General features: G+C 33.9%; 2 protein-coding genes across 2 annotated transcripts; one reads left to right on the forward strand and one right to left on the reverse strand.

Moving 5' to 3' along the window:
• The first annotated feature begins 5791 nt into the window (after positions 1 to 5791).
• On the forward strand, positions 5792 to 6716 carry LOC133688671 (short chain aldehyde dehydrogenase 1-like). The gene is made up of 2 exons (XM_062108245.1): positions 5792 to 5829; positions 5919 to 6716. The coding sequence occupies exons 1-2, from the start codon at positions 5792 to 5794 to the stop codon at positions 6709 to 6711; spliced, it is 831 nt and encodes a 276-aa protein (XP_061964229.1). The 3' UTR covers positions 6712 to 6716.
• A 9058-nt stretch (positions 6717 to 15774) lies between these two features.
• LOC133690173 (short chain aldehyde dehydrogenase 1-like) lies at positions 15775 to 17133 on the reverse strand. The gene is made up of 2 exons (XM_062110390.1): positions 16949 to 17133; positions 15775 to 16856 (listed from the first exon to the last, which is right to left on the reverse strand). The coding sequence occupies exons 1-2, from the start codon at positions 16984 to 16986 to the stop codon at positions 16061 to 16063; spliced, it is 834 nt and encodes a 277-aa protein (XP_061966374.1). The 5' UTR covers positions 16987 to 17133; the 3' UTR covers positions 15775 to 16060.
• Positions 17134 to 18829: the final 1696 nt, after the last annotated feature.

Genomic DNA, 18829 nt, shown 5'->3' on the forward strand with positions numbered 1-18829 from the left:
GTAAATATCTTTTTAAGAGAAAAAAATAATGATAGTTTAAAGATATATTCTGAAAATAAATATGTAGTTGGGAATGGAGATTAGGAACTCTTTTTTTTTAAAGATCCAATGGATTTTTATAGCTCATCGTTCTTACCCTTTGATGGAGAAGATGACTAAAAAGTCATCTTCCTCTCGTAGCATTAAAACCCTTTGTGTAAAAGAAAAAATATGTTTGTCTCATTAGAGGAAAAATATCTTTGACTCATCAGGGGGCAGGGGTCCATTAGATTGGGCCACAAAATTAGAAAGGGTGACACCTGAGCATCCACCTCTAGTAGGATAGAGAGGAGCTCTCCTCGCAGGAGTCCTTCTCTTACCATTTCTAGGGAATCCTAGGGGAAAGGGAGGCTACCTCAAACCCATGAGGATGACGTTCCTATCACTTTAGGTGCAGAGGACATAAAGTTTGTTTCTCGTCTTCAGCTAGGAGAGTACATAACTCAGATGCTTGATTAGGTTTATGTATCAACCGGGAGACTTTGGGCTCTACCTAGGGTCATTTTGAGATTACAACCCTCTTTTGCATATATGATGGGGTATTCCTTCCCTTTTCAAGGATTCGTGAGGGAAGTGTTTAGATACTACTAGATGGGTCCAGGCCAGTTTCATCCTAATGGGTGGATCATTTAGTTTGTATTTGATAAGTTTTGTAGGCTCGTCGAAATTGAGCCTACAATCAATGTCTTTAGAAATTGTTACCATCTGGTTGTTAGCAATGATGGTGGTGATGATATGCGTTGGTTTTTCAACTTCTCCAACAAACCTATGAGAGCCATTAAAGGAACTTCGTGTGAAAAGTCTGTACATGTCAAAAAATAAAGGGGGGGAGATGGATGATAGTAAGGTATAATAGGCTAATCAATCTTAAAGGTGGAATGCATCAGATCTAGGGCTATTCCCATTACTAGAGGGTTCATCCCTTTAATGTAAACATGAAGCTTTGTTTGAGCTTAAAAAAGAAAAAAACATGTGTTGTGCTGGCCTCGACTTTAACTAAGTATGAAGTTAATAGAATGGCCAAAAGATATTATTAGGTTGCATTTCAAAGTATACAACTTTATTATTCTTTGCTTTCTTTGTTGCTAAGTTTTTTGTTGACTTTTTTTGTCACATTACTAACAACTAAAGGAGAAAGAGAAACTTCAACGAGGTCTATAAAATAGAGTTCATAAAGGCAGTCTTCGTCTTTTGTCACTAGTGGAGGCAGAGCTGAAGAAGTAATGGAGAACTACTCTATCATTATTGATGAACCTTTTGTTCCTGAGGGCTCTGTTCTTCATAAAACAACGATAGAAATAAAAAATATTGTACAAAAAAATTTAGGGGTTATTGTACTCCCCTAGCCGAGGTCAAGCAGATTTGACTCCTTTGAAGTGATTGTGGGTGCTGCTACTTGTTTTAAGAGGAGGAAGGTCCCTACCCCTATGGAGTTTGATGTTCCATGTGGAGGCTACAATAATTGGGCCCTCTACTCGGGCTGTTCTAGAAAAGGCTGAGTTCTAGTATGCTCTTGCCAGCCTTGTTCTTGGTCGAGCTCCCTTTATTTTCCTCACCCTGACTAGGAAGGAGAGGCAGCTTATAGAGACTATTATTGGTGAAAAGTATGACATTGGGGAGGCTGAAATTAAGGTGGTGAGACTGCTAGAGAGGATCCTTACCATCCCATCAGACATCACAATTATATTTAATGAGAGTTACAGCCACCATTTAGCTTTAATTGGTCAAATGACCTTTAATGTAAGGAACTTTCTTGTTTCACCTTTTTGTTTGGTTCAATGATTGTTATTCATAACACTTATTCTTGACATGTTTTCATAATGTGTGCCTATTTCAAGAGGCGCTGGGCGGTCGAGAGGAATTATGTAAAAGAGACCACTACTATAAATAGGGCAAACCAAGCTGCTTTCGAGTGGCTAAAGAAGGAAAAGGTTGTTATGAAGACCGAACTAGAAAGCCTCAAGGTGGCTTATTCATCTTTGAAGGAACAAATACAAGGTGTTATTCTTCAGTTGGGTTGGGTTATAATGACAATTTATTCCAAGTCGTTTATAACCAAGTGGGTACCCTGAAGTAGGAGATCCTTGGCAAATACCACCCAAGATTGTCTAAGGGTTATACTTGTCGCTGCCAAGGAAGAAGCTTAGAGTTCTCAAGCTTGGCTAAAGGCTTTGAGGAACTCTCTTGAGAAGTTTTAGGAATGTTTTGGAGGGTCCACATCTTTAACTGAGATGATTGCGAACAAAATCTTTATTGCCATTTCCAACCTATATTTATTTAATCAATCAAGAGGAAAACAAGTAGACTTCAATGCTACTTTCCATCTAGTTCTGGTGCCTGATTTTACAGGTATGTTCTCCATCAAGTTTGTTACTGCCCAACATAGGGAATATTTAGCTAATGAGTCTGGGCTAGATATCTAAACCGCTTTTCCTTTTCTCTCCTTATTCATTTATATAGCCTCGATTATATGGGGTTTATCTGTGTAACATATATATATATATATATATATATATATATATATATATATATATATTATGATTAAACATTTCATACGGGGTTCAAAACCCTTAGAAAGACTATTGAAAATTTATATGGGTCCAACGCTAATACTTAGAAAATGTTAAGGGAATTCCCTAAACAATCAGTGTGAGTCTAAAGCCTATATTAAAAATTATGTACAGGGTTAAAAAAACCTTAGGAAATTGTTAGAAATTTATATGGGTCCAACACCCATTCCTAGGAAAAAAATTATCAAATTTGAACTTTGAACTTTGTCTAACCTTAATAAATATTTAGGAGGGATCTTCCTTCTGTCAAGAACCAAGAAGAAATCTTGGTTTTTGTATATTCTTGTCATTCAGGATGAATTTGTAATGGATAGTTAAAAAGCCTTTAGGCAGGAGGTGGAGATTGGTGCTATTGTCTTTAGACAAAGTATTGTTGTTGAGGTTCTATCTCATCCTTGGAGAAATATGTCAGCGTATTAGAGAGACTTTGATCCATTCCAAGGTAAATTGTGCAATCACACTAGGGTGATAGAGCTCATCCCATCTTTGAAAGGTTGTGGGGTTGTTGCCCATAAGAGATCTCGTGTCAATCTTATCCTTGGAGACATGTGCAATTGCACTAGAGAGACCATGTCAATCCCTTCTAAGATAAATTATGCAATCGCACTAGGGATACGAGTTTCTTATATATATCCCTTCCTTAAAAGGTTGTGAGGATGTTGCCTTAGATATCACTTGGAGAAAAGAAAACATTGTTATTGTGAATAATTGAATTCATATATAAGAAACTCACAATCTCAATCATTGATTATGGTACATTTTTATTGCTCTTTGAGGTATAATCAACTTTGATGATATTTTGTTAATATCATGGTGTTAGTTCTAAGGGAAGAGAGAATAGAGTATCTCCAGTAGATGTCTTCTGGTTGGTTGACAAATAGACTTCACATGCTTTATGGTTTAAACCAATATTCCACTCATACTTGTTGAAAGCTTTCCAAAATCTTAAGACTCTAACTGCATTCGTGAAGTTGGCAAATGCCTAGCCCAAATTTGCTTGTCCCATTAAGTCTATGGGCAAGTAGAAGAAATCATACTTTGACTTAAAGCGATCAAATTGTTATATAGCCTTTCATACTCTTTATTAAAGAGTTGTTGAAGCTATGATGGAGCAGAAGTGCCAATAAATGTAGGAAGGTCCATAACACATTCTATTGTATGAGTGTTTTAATTATTTACCTTTGATAGTGATTAAGGATGTCAATAAACCGATTTTGGAATAACGATCGATGGTTTATTTTTTATTAAGTTCCCATAGACAACACCATTAATGATGTCCTAAAAATTCCAAGTAGCTTGGGGGCAAGGTTTATGTTTTGGAAGATTAGTTAATCTATTTGTTCTTACATTCTGATCCATTCTTCCTAGCCAAAGTAGCTGATGGTTGGTGCCTGATACCTGCAAGAGATCTCCTTTAGCAAATTTAGAGGCTCTCTAATGCTTAAGTAAGTATGTTTTTTTTTAGAAAAGACAATGATATTTTAGAGAGAGATTCTAAAAATAAATATGTAGTTGAGAATGAAGATTAAAAATCTTTTTTTTTTTAGGATTTAATGGGTCTTTATAGACCATCGTTCTTACTCTTTAATGGAGGAGAATACTAAAAGGTCATCTTCCTCTCATAGCATTAAAACATATTATGTGTAAAAGAGAGAGTGTATATTTGACTCATTAGAGGAAAAATATATATTACTTATTAGAAAAAAAAAATATCTTGTGATTCAAAATGGAGCCTAACAAGATTGTTAGAGCCACATGAACTTGAGCTAAGCGCTTACCTGAGCCCAAGGGTAATGGGTATTATAGCTTGCCAGACTTGTTTGTGTGTAGGTTCAACATGTGGCTAAGCCCAAGGATGCTAGGTACTCTGGCAACTCGCCATACTTATACATATTTTGACTCAATGTTTTAGGCAATGTTTGGAATTATAGTAGTCGTTGCTTTTCAAAGTGTTTTTTGCTTGGAAATACATCAAAATAATATTTTTTTATTTTTTTTTAACATCAGTATATCAAAACAATCCAAAATAATTTAAAAAATAATTTTTTTAAATTATTTTGGATTGTTTTAATATACTGATGTTAAAATTAAAAAATAAAAAATAAAAAAATTATTTTTTAACACAAAAACAAATATACTTTTAATAATGATATGACTTTATAGGCTTAGTCTGTCTAGTGGGGATCAGCTCTCAGTCATGGTCATTAAAATGACTAGCTTAAATAATTAAAAGTAGAAGATTTCTTATGTTTTTTCTTAAGTTTAAATTATTAAAAGAAATATTTTCAATAATTATTTTATGAGTATTATAATGTGCAACACCTTTAAGCTTTTACATTATTAAAATTTAGAGTAATTATAAAAATGGAATTGTCAAGAATCAACATCACTAAAATATAGTTTAATTATTATTAAAATGAAATGTCAAGAATCAAGCTTTTCATCATTCAGGGCATGTTTATTTTTGTATTTAAAAAATATTTTTGAAAAAAATTAAAAAAATTTATTTTTTTTGTTTCAATATTTTATTTTTTTTGTATTTTTAGATCATTTTGATGTGTTGATATCACAAATAATTTTTTTAAAAATATTATTTTAATATATTTACAAGCAAACAAAACTTTAAAAAATAACAATTACTATACTCTCAAACACCCCCCAGTCAAGTAACCTCGGTTACCATTACCAAAGGATCAATCATTAAGATAAAAAAGAGAAATATTAGTATTAATATAGTTTGATAGGAATTCTAATCACTCTAACAAACTTAAAACTCTTCCATCATTTGAAAAATCAAATGAAAGAAAAAATTGATGTCAGGCAAGATTCAAATGACTTCTATCATAATTAAACTACTTTATTTTATGAATAAGATGAAATGACTTCCATCATCAGTAAACTTATTTTATGAATAGGATGAAATGACTTCCATCATCAGTAAACTACTTGGTAACATTTTAGACTCTCATGCATCGCTTTCCTTTCCTACATGTGTAAAGGCATACCCTTTGGTAAATGGTATTAATTAATACAAACTATAATTAATCTGTGGGGTGGATGGGAGTCAGTATCATCCTTTCCCCCATACTGCCAAGGTTCTTAGTTCGCTTCTTATAAAACGCTTACTAAACCTATTCTATTTTCACAAGCAAATTGAAGAGCTCTGCTGCTTAAAAATAAAAATGAATGACTCTTCTCTACCAGCTCCTCTTGCCAAGAGGTACGATGAGGCTTCATTTTAAGTAAGCAATGTTACAATGCAAACACATGCATGTGTTAACAATCAAATGTGATAATATCTGTGTGCAGGCTAGAAGGCAAGGTAGCTTTGATCACCGGAGCAGCTAGTGGCATCGGCGAAACCACTGCAAGACTCTTTGTTCAACATGGTGCAAAAGTTGTAATTGCCGACATCCAAGATGAGCTAGGTCACTCTGTGTGCAATGAAATCGGCTCCGATTATGTCCACTGTGATGTTACTAGCGAGATTGATGTCCAAAATGCCGTAGAGACTACAATCTCAAAGCATGGTAAGCTAGATATAATGTTTAGTAATGCTGGCATAGCTGATGCCAAGCTCGATATAAGCATCTTAGCATTTGAGTACGAAGATTACAAGAAAGTTTTCGACGTGAATATGTATGGTGCATTCTTGTCAGCCAAGCACGCTGCAAAAGTAATGATCCCGGCAAAGAAGGGCAGTATTATATTCACTTCAAGCTTTGCTTCGGTCTGTTATGGGGCTATGCTCCCATACGCATATGCTGTGTCAAAACATGCTCTGGTTGGACTTACTAAGAACTTGTGTGTAGAATTAGGGCAATATGGAATTAGAGTTAATTGCATTTCACCATTTGGTGTAGCAACTCCATTATTAAGGAAAGGATTGGGAGGGATCGACCAGAAGACGGTGGAGGAGTTTATTTGTACATCAGCGAACTTGAAGGAGGCAGTGCTGAAAGCAAATGATGTGGCAGAGGCAGCACTGTATTTGGGTGGTGGTGATTCCAAGTATGTTAGTGGACTAAATTTGGTTATCGACGGTGGCTATAGCACCACCAATGTGGCCATAAGAGAGCAAATGAAAGAATATTTCGGTTAATAAAGGTGTGTTTGTTAAGAGGGATTAAGAAGGGATAGACCAAAGTGAAGAATTGAGTATTTAATATCGCAAGAAAGATGGAGATTGAAAAGATATTGGAAATATCAGTTTCAATCCTTTATTTATTGTAATTTTTAATCCGGATGGATTGAATTCCATCCTTTCTCTTATTAGCTAAATAATCGAAGGAATGAGAAGTCGTGTTATTTTGTCTCCCATCCTTCCTTCCACTTCGTTCTATCTAATTCTTTTTTCTATTCATGCTTCCTGATAAACACAGCCTAAATGTGCAATGCTTAGAGATTAACTAAAAGCATAGATACAAAACTCTAACTAGCCAAAAACTTAAGTTATGTGTTGGTTTCTCCAACGTCTTTTTTTTTTCTTTATTAAGATAATATTGTTTCGTAAAACAAAAAAAAAATTAATTCAACCTAAAAGTTTAAGTTGTTAGGTGAAGTCTTAAACTATCATTTATATTATTTTCTATATACTCTCTCAAGTAAAATCCATTTAAGTTTGAAACTTGCATAGACTCATACTGCTTTATACTTATTTTTTATGAAATAAATAAGGATGATGAAATTTGAATTCATAACCACTTGGTCATTAAAACTTTGACACTATGTTAAAAAATTAATTCAACCTAAAAAGTTAAGCTATTAGGTTAAGTTTTAAGATATTATTTATATTATTTTTTAATAACACAAACAACATAAATTCTGTTTTTTTTTCTAAATAAAACTATATTGTTAGATCAACATATTCAATTTGACATGACATAAAACTAAGCAAAAACTAGATTCTAATTAATATATCATTAAATTAACCTATCAAATCAAGTTAAATTTATAACCCCCAGTTAAAGTCGATGTCCTAGCAAAACAAACAAAGTAAGAAAAGATGTCCTTCTTTGCCGGGAATACCTGAGGCCTGAGGGTTTCAATACCTGAGTCGATGTCCTAGCTAGCCTGTGTTTTCAGGCAATGTATCTTGTACTTTGATTAAATCCATGGGCTGTGGAAGACTCATCAAATGCTAATTGGCTGTGTTTAACAATTAGCCATGAATGGCATAACATTTTATGGTTAAGCATAACAATTAGCCATGAAGACTCATAGGCAAACCGATGTAGAGATTAATGTTGTTATACATCAGAGGATCAAGCAAGTCCAAGGAAGTATTCACCATGTTTGGAAATTAAATATTAGTGAAATCAGGATATCTTTAACTAGAAAATTAATGTGATGAATGTGCGCATTCACTATGTTTTGCCAAGGGAGACCGTGAGTCCGTATTGGTTGCAAATTTTGATACACAACTCGAGTGAGCGAGTTGGGCGTTTTTGTAATCGCCTTCTCGAAGGACTTTCTTAATTGCTGCACAGATTTTGCCAGGGGATGCAGTTGGGCAGCTTTCCCGGCCCCTATGTTTGCTTGTAATTATTTTCCTTCTATATCTCCAACCTTCAACTAACAAAATTCTTGATGTGACATACTGTCTCTCTAAACAAAACAAAACAAAAAAAAAAGGGCTTATTTCAACGGAAGAAACTGTTGCTGAAAGGCCAGACACGTACGGTTGCTATTTGATATATGCAGCAGATTTGCAAAGAACGAACGATTGCCATTTAAAAGTAGCAAAAAAAATTGCAATCGCACTCGTTGTTGCATATTCTTCTTCTTCCGCAATTTACACACGGTTGCAAACCTAGTGCTGCCCGTGCGTTATGTACATGACAGATCATGGGGTTTTGTTTTGTTATTGCAATTTTAATGCAAATTCATCATTGCAATTTTCGGCTGTAATTTGTTTTGTTATTTTATATTTTCATTAAACTTTATGTTTCTCAAAGTCCTTCTATATTTACAGATGTAATGTTACTACCATAAAGTTGAAGAGATGAGACAGATAAGATAAGACAAGATACAAAAAAAAATTAGGAAATAAATTTGTATTTGATAATGGTGTACAAAATAAAATGACAATCTTTATATTATATTTGATTATGAATGATGATACATAATAAAATATGAAAAAAAATATTTTATTCATAAGATATATTGTTTTCAAACTTATAATTTTTTTAAAAAAATTAAGGATTATTTTACTAGCAATTTTTTTTTTCAAGTTCATCTTTTAATATTTGATTTGTTAAAAATTGAGTTTCATTATTTATTCATTTTTTTCTTCTATAGGGCAATCCACGTCTCATGACCTTACCAAAATAATGTCAAATACAAATGGAAATGCCAATAAAAAAACACCCATCAATAAATTACAGTGACATTTATCCATGGAATATTTTCTAGATATTTACCTCGGTATATACCGAGAGAATTATAGTTGAAAATGAAAAAATAAAAAAAATATCATTATTACAGAAGAAATTACAGAGGAAATACGTTCATCGCTAATAACTATTGGTGAATCCATCGATAATATTTAAGATATAACCTGACAGACAACCCTTTATCTCCCCCTCTCCCATTTCTTCTTTTTCTTCCTTTTTATACTGGAGAAACTTGCAAACAACACCCTATATTTTGTCACAAATCAAGCTCTCATTTTTAAAAAAATAAGACCACCCCAACATTCAATCTATTAGCATCTATGTTCGAGTTAAATTTTTTTTTAAAATATTTGTCACATATAGTAAGCAAGAAAAAATTGTTGTAACCCATTTTTTAAATGTTAATTTTTTTGGCATTTTGATGCGGTATATATAATTTATTTGTCTGTTTACTTGTTTTATAGATTTTTTCCTGTAGAAATTTGTTGTATGAATATATGATTTGTACATGTTAAAGTTTGTTTGAGATTTTAAAAAATTATATTTGTTTCTCTTTTAATGAAATTGAGTTTAACTTTGTAACTTAGGTGTTTTATAATAAATATTTTTCTAATAGAATCAGTGTTTAAATACCGACAGAGTATTCCATCAGTATTACGTAAAATTCTGGTTATGTGACCCAAATCACTAGTTTTTCAGGTTAACCCGAGTTCACTCAATCTTTTTTTGTTGTTTTTTAAATAAAAATGTTTTATTTCATCCTTCAACATTGAGTTGGTTGGGAATTGAGCTTTGTAAATTTTTTTATTTGACTTCTACAAGATAATATTAGTCTCATAACTTAGGTTGTGAGTTCAAAAGGTTTTCCCAGGTTGACTTGGATTTGTTTTTATGCCCTTTTCTAAATTAATTTGTTTTTCAATTTTATTTTTCAATATTGGATAGATTTGAAATTGAGGTTTATTTTTTTTTTAATTATCTTTATATGAGGTTATCATGATTTCATAACTCAGGTTTTGGATTTAGTGGGTTAATCTAGGTCGTCTCGAGTTTTTTTTTAAAAGATGTTTTTTGAGATAGTTGGCAGTTGAGCTTTATAATTTATTTCATGCATGTATTGATGAATCATGGTGCGAGTTCAGAAGGTTTGTCAAAGTTGACTTGAGCTAATTTTTCTTGTCCTTTGTTAGAAATCCAACTTCTTATTTTTTATTTTCATCATTTAGTATTAAGTTGATTGAGAATAGAGTTTTATAATTCCTTTCGATTAGATTTTTAAAAGGTTATCTCATTCTTATGAATTGTGTCACGGGTTCGGTCAGTTTACCCAGGATGACTCGAATCACTTTCTTCATTTTTTTTTTTAGACTGATTTTTTTCAACCTCATCCTCTAATATTGATTTGTTTGGGAATTGAGATTTATATTATTATTTTTTTTCAATTTGCTTTTCATGAAGTTATTATGGTTTGTTAACTCATGTCATGGATTTTGCAAGTAACTAGGGTTGGCCGAGTAAATTTAGTCTATGATTATCTTAATATTAAAAAATAAAGGATGTTGTTCGGTAAATTGTTATCTCAGTATTTAAAAGAGATGGTCCAGAATACATCATATTTTGAATTCGTTAAATTCAATATTTGGATGACTCGCTTGAGACCTGTGGGAGAAGCCTACACGTGAATATTTGATTAGTATTACTTCAATCTGCCAAAGTGAATTTGTTTCAGATCACAGACTTATGAAACCAATTCTTTAATGTCCTTTTTGAGATCTCGATTGATCGTGTTGAGACCCTCATCAATGACAAAGTTCACTCTGCTAACATATATAGTCATCACTTCCCAAGTATATTGCTGCCTCTGCTAATACATCTTCCTCCTTAAGGATGGCCTCTTTTGATTTTGCTTCTGTAGAGACCACTGCTAATGTTGTATTCCTTTTGATTTCTTCAAATATTATTTCCTCCATTGATGGCGCCATTTTCTTCACATTCATAAAGGGTCATCTCGGACATATATAAACTTTAATATAGGCGAAAAGTTTCACAGTTCTGAACAATTAATTGGAGATTTGACACCAGTGGATTATGTATAAAACATAGTGAAACAGGAAAATAAAGCTAGTGTTGTAACCCATTTTTGGGTCCCCTCACAAAAATAAAAATATATAGCCGGAGGAAAATTAGAAAAATAAGAGGTGGGAGCGCTCAGAAAGAATCAGAAAAAAAATTGATTAAGGAGGTTCAGAAATGCATGAAGTGAATTTTTTGACAATATATTCTTGAAGGAGGAGAGCCCTGTTGAAAGAGAAAATTTAATTTTGAGGAGAAAAGCCCAAATTTGGATGTTTATGGACTTGATTGGATTTTTAAATGAATTTATAGGGGATTTGATTGCAAGAAAAATTGATTTTTAAGTCAATTTGGGATTTAATTAGAAGAAATTTAAGTTCTGGGGCCAAAATATATTTTTTAGGAATTTATTAGGTCAAATCAGGGGCTTAATTGCATAAATATTGAAGTTTAAGGGCCAATTGGGGACTTAATTGAAGAAATCCGAAACCAAGGACCAAATTGAAGAAGGCGCATAAGTATAGGGGCTGGAATTAATTGATTCAAGGGCCTAATTGAAGAAATTGGAAGTTTATTGATCAATTAAGGGCTTAATTGCGTAAATCAGAGGCCAAGGACTAAACTGAAACATGCGGCCAACTAGAGGGGCGAAGACCGAAATTGGCAGGGATGCAATTGAAGGGACAAAAGATAATTGAGGGCTGCTTTGCAAATTGATGCATTTTGGCGTCTTGCAGGACTTAAATGAAACGGCGCGTTTTGCCTAAAACGACGCCGTTTCCTTCAAAAAAGAAAAAAAAGAGAGAGAGAGAGAGAGCATAACGGTGTCGTTTTGAACGACACTGTTCATCTTTCTTCTTCCCCCCTGAACATGCAGCGGGGAAGAAGGAAAAAAGTATGCTTTTGGTTTGAATTTTTGCCGGCCACTCTCTCGCCTGGAGCCCACCGACCGAACACATTGGCCGACCACCCGCCGCGCACCTGCCAGAAAACCGAGGGGAGCCGAACCTTGGGCAGTCGCGCCCAACGGCCGACCGACTGGCTGCTCCCCATGAGAGCAGTAAAAAGCCACGCCCTTAGCTATATAAATAGGACCCAAGAACGCCGAGAGAGAGGAGGAGGGGGAGGAAAAACGGGGGGAAGAAAAACGGAGAGGGAAGGCCTGAAGAGAGAGAAGAGGAGAGAGAAACAACCGAACAAAGGAGAGGGACACCGAAAACCCAACACTGAGAGGAAGGAAAGCTAGAAACCTAGAGGAAACGTAGAAAACCAAAAGCACAGCAACGAACCGGGAGGAACGTCGCTGAGCCGTTGGAGATCGGAGCACCGCTTGGAACTGCCGTGGGAACCACAGCGCCGCTTGACACCGCCACCAGCCTCCACCGCCGCACCAGCAACGCGACCGCCTCCTCCACGCCAGGTACGGTCTTCTTCACCTTTGCGTTTTAATTGCAGGCGTTGGCCTCCTACATGCAGAATCGTTCTGCATGCAGGAGGCAGGGAGGAGAAAATAATTCTCCCCCCCGCTGAGTTTCTTTTTTTTTTTGCTGGGCCAGCCCGATGCTGGCCCAGCCTTGCATGTCTGGGCCGGTCCCGGCCCAGACTGAAGAAGCATTTTAGTTTGGGCCAATCTCGGCCCAAATGCTTGTTGGGCCAAGGTCGGCCCAACCTTTTGAGGCTGAGTCCGGCCCATGTTGGTTGGGTCGGGCCAGCCCAACCCATTTGATATTTTATATTATATTATATTGTTTTGTATTATTTATATATATATATATATATAAATTTAAGAAAATTCTGCAAAAATTATTTCAAAAATATATAATTTTCTGTAATTTTATTATTGTATTTGGATTAATATCGGTTTGTATTTTTATACTGTAGAGATACAAATCCGGTATTAAAATACCCGGTTTTCACCAAAACGTCAAAGATTTTCAAAATAAAAAATGTCTTTTGCTTTCAAAAATTTCCTAAATATTTTTAAAAAATATTTTTGATTTCTGCATATTTTTATCAAAGTGGATTAATATGTTGGTTGTATTTTTTATACCGTAAGGATACCAACCCAGTATTAAAATACCCGATTTGCGTCAAAACATCAAAAAATATACATAATAAAAAATGTTTTGTTTTAAAATACGGCCTAGTCTCTCCAATATATATATATAAATATTATAACATCATATTTTTCATACAACAAAGAAAATTCAAAACAATATATGTATTAGCATGCATTTTGGCTTTAATAACCAGTTTATTCAAGCCATGAGAACTAGGCCAATATTTCAAAAATTCTAAAAAAATCTTTTTGTCTTATTTTATTATATGGGATTTATGAATTTAGTATTCTTGATATTAAAAATGTTTTTTTAGACATTAGAACGGTTAGGTTTAGGTTTTACCCGATAAGATAAGGACCTCCTTATTGAGGAGGACTTTTCTTGAACCATAGACGGACCAACAACTAGGAAACACAACGAGACCTTGAATTTTATCAGACAAATAAACAAAGCAGCTTACCTTAGGTAAGACGTATTTGGGGTGCTAATACCTTCCCTTTACGCAACCAGTCTCCGTGCCTGATCTCTGAGACCAGTTAGGGTTCCTAGTGACCAAAATACTAGGTGGCGACTCTCAAACCATTTGTTTTACTGCGAAGAGACAAAGAATTCCTTGTCTCCCTATATTTACCAGATATATATACCTCATATCCCCCCATTACACATTTGAAGGTGGACGATCGCCGCGACGTCGCGCACCTGCGACAACTAGCATGAGAATAACTATGGTCATGAAATACCAATAATATTATATAAATCTTATTTAAATTCTTCTAAAAATTCTACAATCCTCGTTAACTTGGCTCGTTGTCCCAGCCGAGCTCTAGGAGAAGACCCTCAAATTAGGTCTCATAGATATTGTTTGAGTTAATTTTGTTATTTTACTTTTTATTTTTGGATTTGAATTTAATTGTTAATTTTATATTGTTTTTTTCTTTTTATATAAGATTTTAATTATCCTACCTTGTAAAGATTGAATTCTATCCTATTTAAAGAGTTGTCAGTATTTTTGAGAGATAGTTGTTTAAAAATAAACTACTTACGAATCAAAGTTTTTATATGAAAATCTTTTTCAACATTAATTATGTATTTATTTACCTATATTGTCTTCTTGTGTTTTGTCTTTCGTATGCATCACCTTGACAATGCTGACAAAAAAAAATTTGGCACTACAAAGAAATTTTTATCATATGATAGAGCAAGTGATTGTTTTCTATTGATATATACAGCCTGTACCCCATCCCGAGTTCCGAGCCTCCGCGTGGGACAGCCAGCTTAATTTGTCGCATAAGGTGAGGAATACTTTTTTAGGCATGGTTTGGGGCATTTTGAGCTCACTTGCTATTTTTTCAATGAAGTGATTATTATCGCATGCAATTTGGCTTGAGATGTAACTTATTTTTTTTAGTTTGATATTGGTGTCTAAGCCAGCTTATATGTATTTTAATTAATTTTATAAATTCTAAAATTAATAACTATATAAATCTTTAGTGACCATTACATAAGTAATTATAGAACTCGAATCTAAAATTACAAAAAAAAAATAATTTCAAGTTTTTATGATTGAGCCACCACTTGAATAGTTTGACATGAAATTTATTGCACCTCCACGAGTTGGTTACTCAGACATTTGTCTGATATATATGCGATTTTGTCAGAGTTGCGAGCCTCAATTGAACTTTCCCCTCCTCTGAGCTGGACAAGTGGCAGCACCACTTTAGCTTTACATCTCCTCTGGAGAATTTGGATGTTGTTTTAATATCTTTACTTTAGGATATTCTTGGTGCTATGTGATTTTGTTCAATAGAAAGATTTTTTTGTGTCGGTCGATCGCTTCGCTACGGTTAGTTTTGGTTACTAAGTGAAGATTAAAAGTTCTTTTCTGAGTTTTTTTTCTAGAAGAATACGATTTAATGGCGATGTTGACAGTTTGTTTAACGAAGATAAAGAAGAGAAATAGTTCTATTAGTGATGAAAATCGTGATTGTGTTTTAGAAACTCCATACTATTCTAATGATTTCAAAGCTCCTGGAAATGTTCACGCTTGTTTCTCCATGGAGACTAATTTAATCTCAATATTTCCTTAAGTCCATTATAATTTTCAAGGTAATAAGTATTTTGTATCAAAGAATCATCTTAACTTAATAGTTTAAATTTTTAGATGAGGTTTCATCATATGATTTATATTATTCTCTAACACACCCCTTCAAATAAAAGCCTTTTGGGCTTGAAACTTGCACAAGTCCATTTTATCTTATGCTTAATTTTTATCAAATAAATAGGAATGGTAAGATTCGAACTCGTGACCGTTTGGTCATCAAGGTTTCGATACCATATCAAATAATTATCTCAATCTAAAAACTTAAGTTATTAAGTAAGATTTCATAATATAATTTATATTATTCTTTATAGTTCCTTTCTCATAACAAAGAATCTTCTTGACGTTGGCCCTGGTTACAAATGGAATTTGGATTTGAAATGATAAGATACAATTTGACAAGCTGTAGTACCGTTCATGCTTGAGTGGATACTTTATATAAATAGCCTCTGAGCTTTCTTTTTTTTTCTGGGTAACATTAATGCCTTGCAAGCTTAGCTTTAGATTCTTATTTCATATTTTCCTTTAGGATGCGCAGCTGATTCATTACTCATTTCCTTGATTCATACCAGAAATATTCATTCAGTTCCGGATCACAGAGAGCCTTCAAAGAAACAACTTGTTGGCCTTTTGTTTCCGACTGGATTAAAGAGATAATACCTCACACCCCAGAAAGCTACGAATTACAACATCTTTGTGGTCTGACTCTCGACCTCTCCTGTAAAGGGAGAGATGCAACCAGGAACAATAATTGTCTACTGGCAGATGATATTATTCTTATGCAAAATGTAAATTTGTGTTTGGTTTGGATCGTAAATAGCCTAACTAAACCATGTCCTTCAAGTTACCAGCAAGATTTGTATTGGTCGCGCTGATACCCCCATCAATCACAAGGTTCAACCCACTCACATATTTGGAGTCATCGCTCGCCAAGTACAATGCTGCCTCTGCTACATCTTCCTCCTCAAGCATGACCCCCTTTAAGTGTGCTGTTGCAGAAGCTATTTCCAATGCCGCATTCCTATTAATTCCTCCAAATGCATTCCTCATTAAAGGGGTGGGTACGGCGGCAGGAGAGATGCAGTTGACTCTAATCCCAAACTGCCCTAACTCGGCACACAAGTTCTTTGTCAGTCCTACGATGGCGTGCTTCGATGCTGTGTAGGCATGTGGAACATTGCCAACAATTACTGAAACCACACTTGAAGTGTAGATAATGCTGCCTTTCTTCTCAGGAATCATTACTCTTGAAGCATGCTTAGCTCCAAGGAATGCTCCATATACATTTGTATCGAAGACCCTCTTAAAATTATCATAATCAATAGCTAATGCTTGCGGATCCCCTTTTCCAAGAATTCCTGCATTGCTGAAAAATATGTCAAGCTTCCCGTACTTTGAAACAGCTGTATTAACTGCCTTTTCAACATCAGATTCTCTTGTAACGTCGCAATGGACATAGGAAAGGGATTCATTGGAGCCAATTTCTTCACATACAGAATGGCCAAGGTCATCTTGGATGTCTGCAATTACAACCTTGGCGCCATGCCGAACAAATAGCCTAGTACTGGATTCACCAATCCCACTAGCTCCGCCTGTAATCAGGGCTACCTTTCCTTCTAACCTGCATGTAATCGAAGGAGTTGTTGATATTGTGTTCCATCAAGTCCGTTGCACGGTAACTACAATATGGCTTTATTGGAGAGTCGTTCTTACCTCTTGGAAACAGGAGTAAGCAAGGAAGAGCCTTTCATCCTTCACCTTTGGTACGTGCACAAAAAGGATAAAAGCTTGCACGATTTTATATTGAAGTCATGCAGCTTGTCTAGGAAAAGCTTTAAACCTGGTCCACAACTTTTTGCGGATCAAGGTGGGTGGTGTTTTATCAGCCTGGTTTTAGGGATCTCGAGCTCAAATGGGATCATTATATTATACTAAACACTGAAACTACTAGAGTTTGCTACAGGTACTTCATTATTTCCAGTGCTTCATCTTTTCTTTTCTTTTTTCATTTTCAAACTTTTTTTTATTGCAATCAATCCTTCTATAACCTAATTTGATAGAATTAGGCTTGAAATTGTAGGGAAAAAATTTATATTAAAATATATTGGACTTAAATGTAAATTATATATACTATATGCTAAAAGAACTTGGGTTTTGATCCCCATGTGCTTCATTGTTCAAGGTGCTTCACTGTTTATATATGAACAGTGAAGCTTTTTTTTTCAAACTTTTTTAATTGAATTTAATTTTTCTATAATATTGAATAGGCATATTTAATGAACATTATTAACTTTGTGAACGAGTTCTACTAAGCGTTGACATTTGAGTTTTAGATGAGAATGAATGAAATAAATAAATTCCATAGTCCGAGCTGTGCCACATGGTCCTGCTCCTGCAGTCTGCTATAGAATAGGGGGAAAACGCGTACTCCGAGAAGTAAACTACAAGCATATGTTGGTCAAAATAGTTCATCTAATGAGCTCTTTTAATTGCCAATTTATTAATGATCGATTATTAAATGAGCTCAAGAATCGAGACATAAAAGTTAATTAATCCATAAATCAGGATTGAAGATTTGTGTTATAAAATTTGAAGGGATCTAAATTTTAAAAGGGAAAATAACTTAATTAACATTTTGAATTTCTTATTAGTAAAAGAAAAGGAAACTTTTTTTTTAATAGCCCTAACCAAAATAAAAACTTGACAAACTTGCACGACTCAAAAAAACATTTGGAAAAATAGTATAGGTGCATATGTTATATATATATATATATATATAACATCGTTTTAGTCTTTAACCAAAACAATTCAATGAGCCCGAGTCATTGAGTCATTTAATAACTCGCTTACTTTTTTATATTTATCTTTTAAATAAAAAACTAAAACAACATAATTTTTAATTACATTTAACTTTATATAGTTTGGTACGAATTACACTTTTTTGCCTTCAAATTATGCTTTTCCTACTAGGCCAACATAGAATTTCAGATTAGGTGAATGAAACATCTTACCAATATATATATATATATATATATAATTGAAAACTTATAAATGACCAAACAAACAACACAAATCCCTCCCTCCCTCCCTCCCTCTTTTCTTTTCAAATCAAACACGATTATTTCACTTAAACACCAAAAGATCAAGCACGTTTTCTTGAAATATGTTATTAACGAGAGTTCTATTTTTTTTAACGAAGTTGATAGAAAATAAATTGTGTGAATCTCTCTTTGCTTTCATCGAAGAGACCATGAATAGGTATGTTGCAATTTTTAAGTTGAATTGAGGTAATTGTTAATAACTTGATTATTGTTAGTGTGTTTGATTTGCATGTGTGAAACATTGTTAATTACTTAATTGAACTGAAAAAATTCAAAAAAAATTTCACTCCAAAAATTAATCCTAATGGATGAAAAAATCCTAAAAATTAAATTCTTTTATGAAATTAACAAAAAAAAATATTAGAATCCCAATATTTCTGGTAATGGAAAAACAATTAGTAAAACATCCTTCAAATTCCTAAAAACACCCTCAAATCAAGAAACCAACAGATTATGTTATCATTCACTAAAAATATAATCGTAATATATTTTC

The sequence above is a fragment of the Populus nigra genome, chromosome 3 (genome assembly GCF_951802175.1).
Source record: "Populus nigra chromosome 3, ddPopNigr1.1, whole genome shotgun sequence".
NCBI classification, from domain to species: Eukaryota; Viridiplantae; Streptophyta; class Magnoliopsida; order Malpighiales; family Salicaceae; genus Populus; species Populus nigra.

Excerpts from the sequence above, each read along its gene's own strand:
- LOC133688671 (XM_062108245.1), top strand. The coding sequence starts at position 5,792 with ATGAATGACTCTTCTCTACCAGCTCCTCTTGCCAAGAG. Across the intron at positions 5,830-5,918 it reads CCAGCTCCTCTTGCCAAGAG|GCTAGAAGGCAAGGTAGCTT; the intron begins GTACGATGAGGC and ends ATCTGTGTGCAG.
- LOC133690173 (XM_062110390.1), bottom strand. The coding sequence starts at position 16,986 with ATGAAAGGCTCTTCCTTGCTTACTCCTGTTTCCAAGAG. Across the intron at positions 16,857-16,948 it reads CTTACTCCTGTTTCCAAGAG|GTTAGAAGGAAAGGTAGCCC; the intron begins GTAAGAACGACT and ends GATTACATGCAG.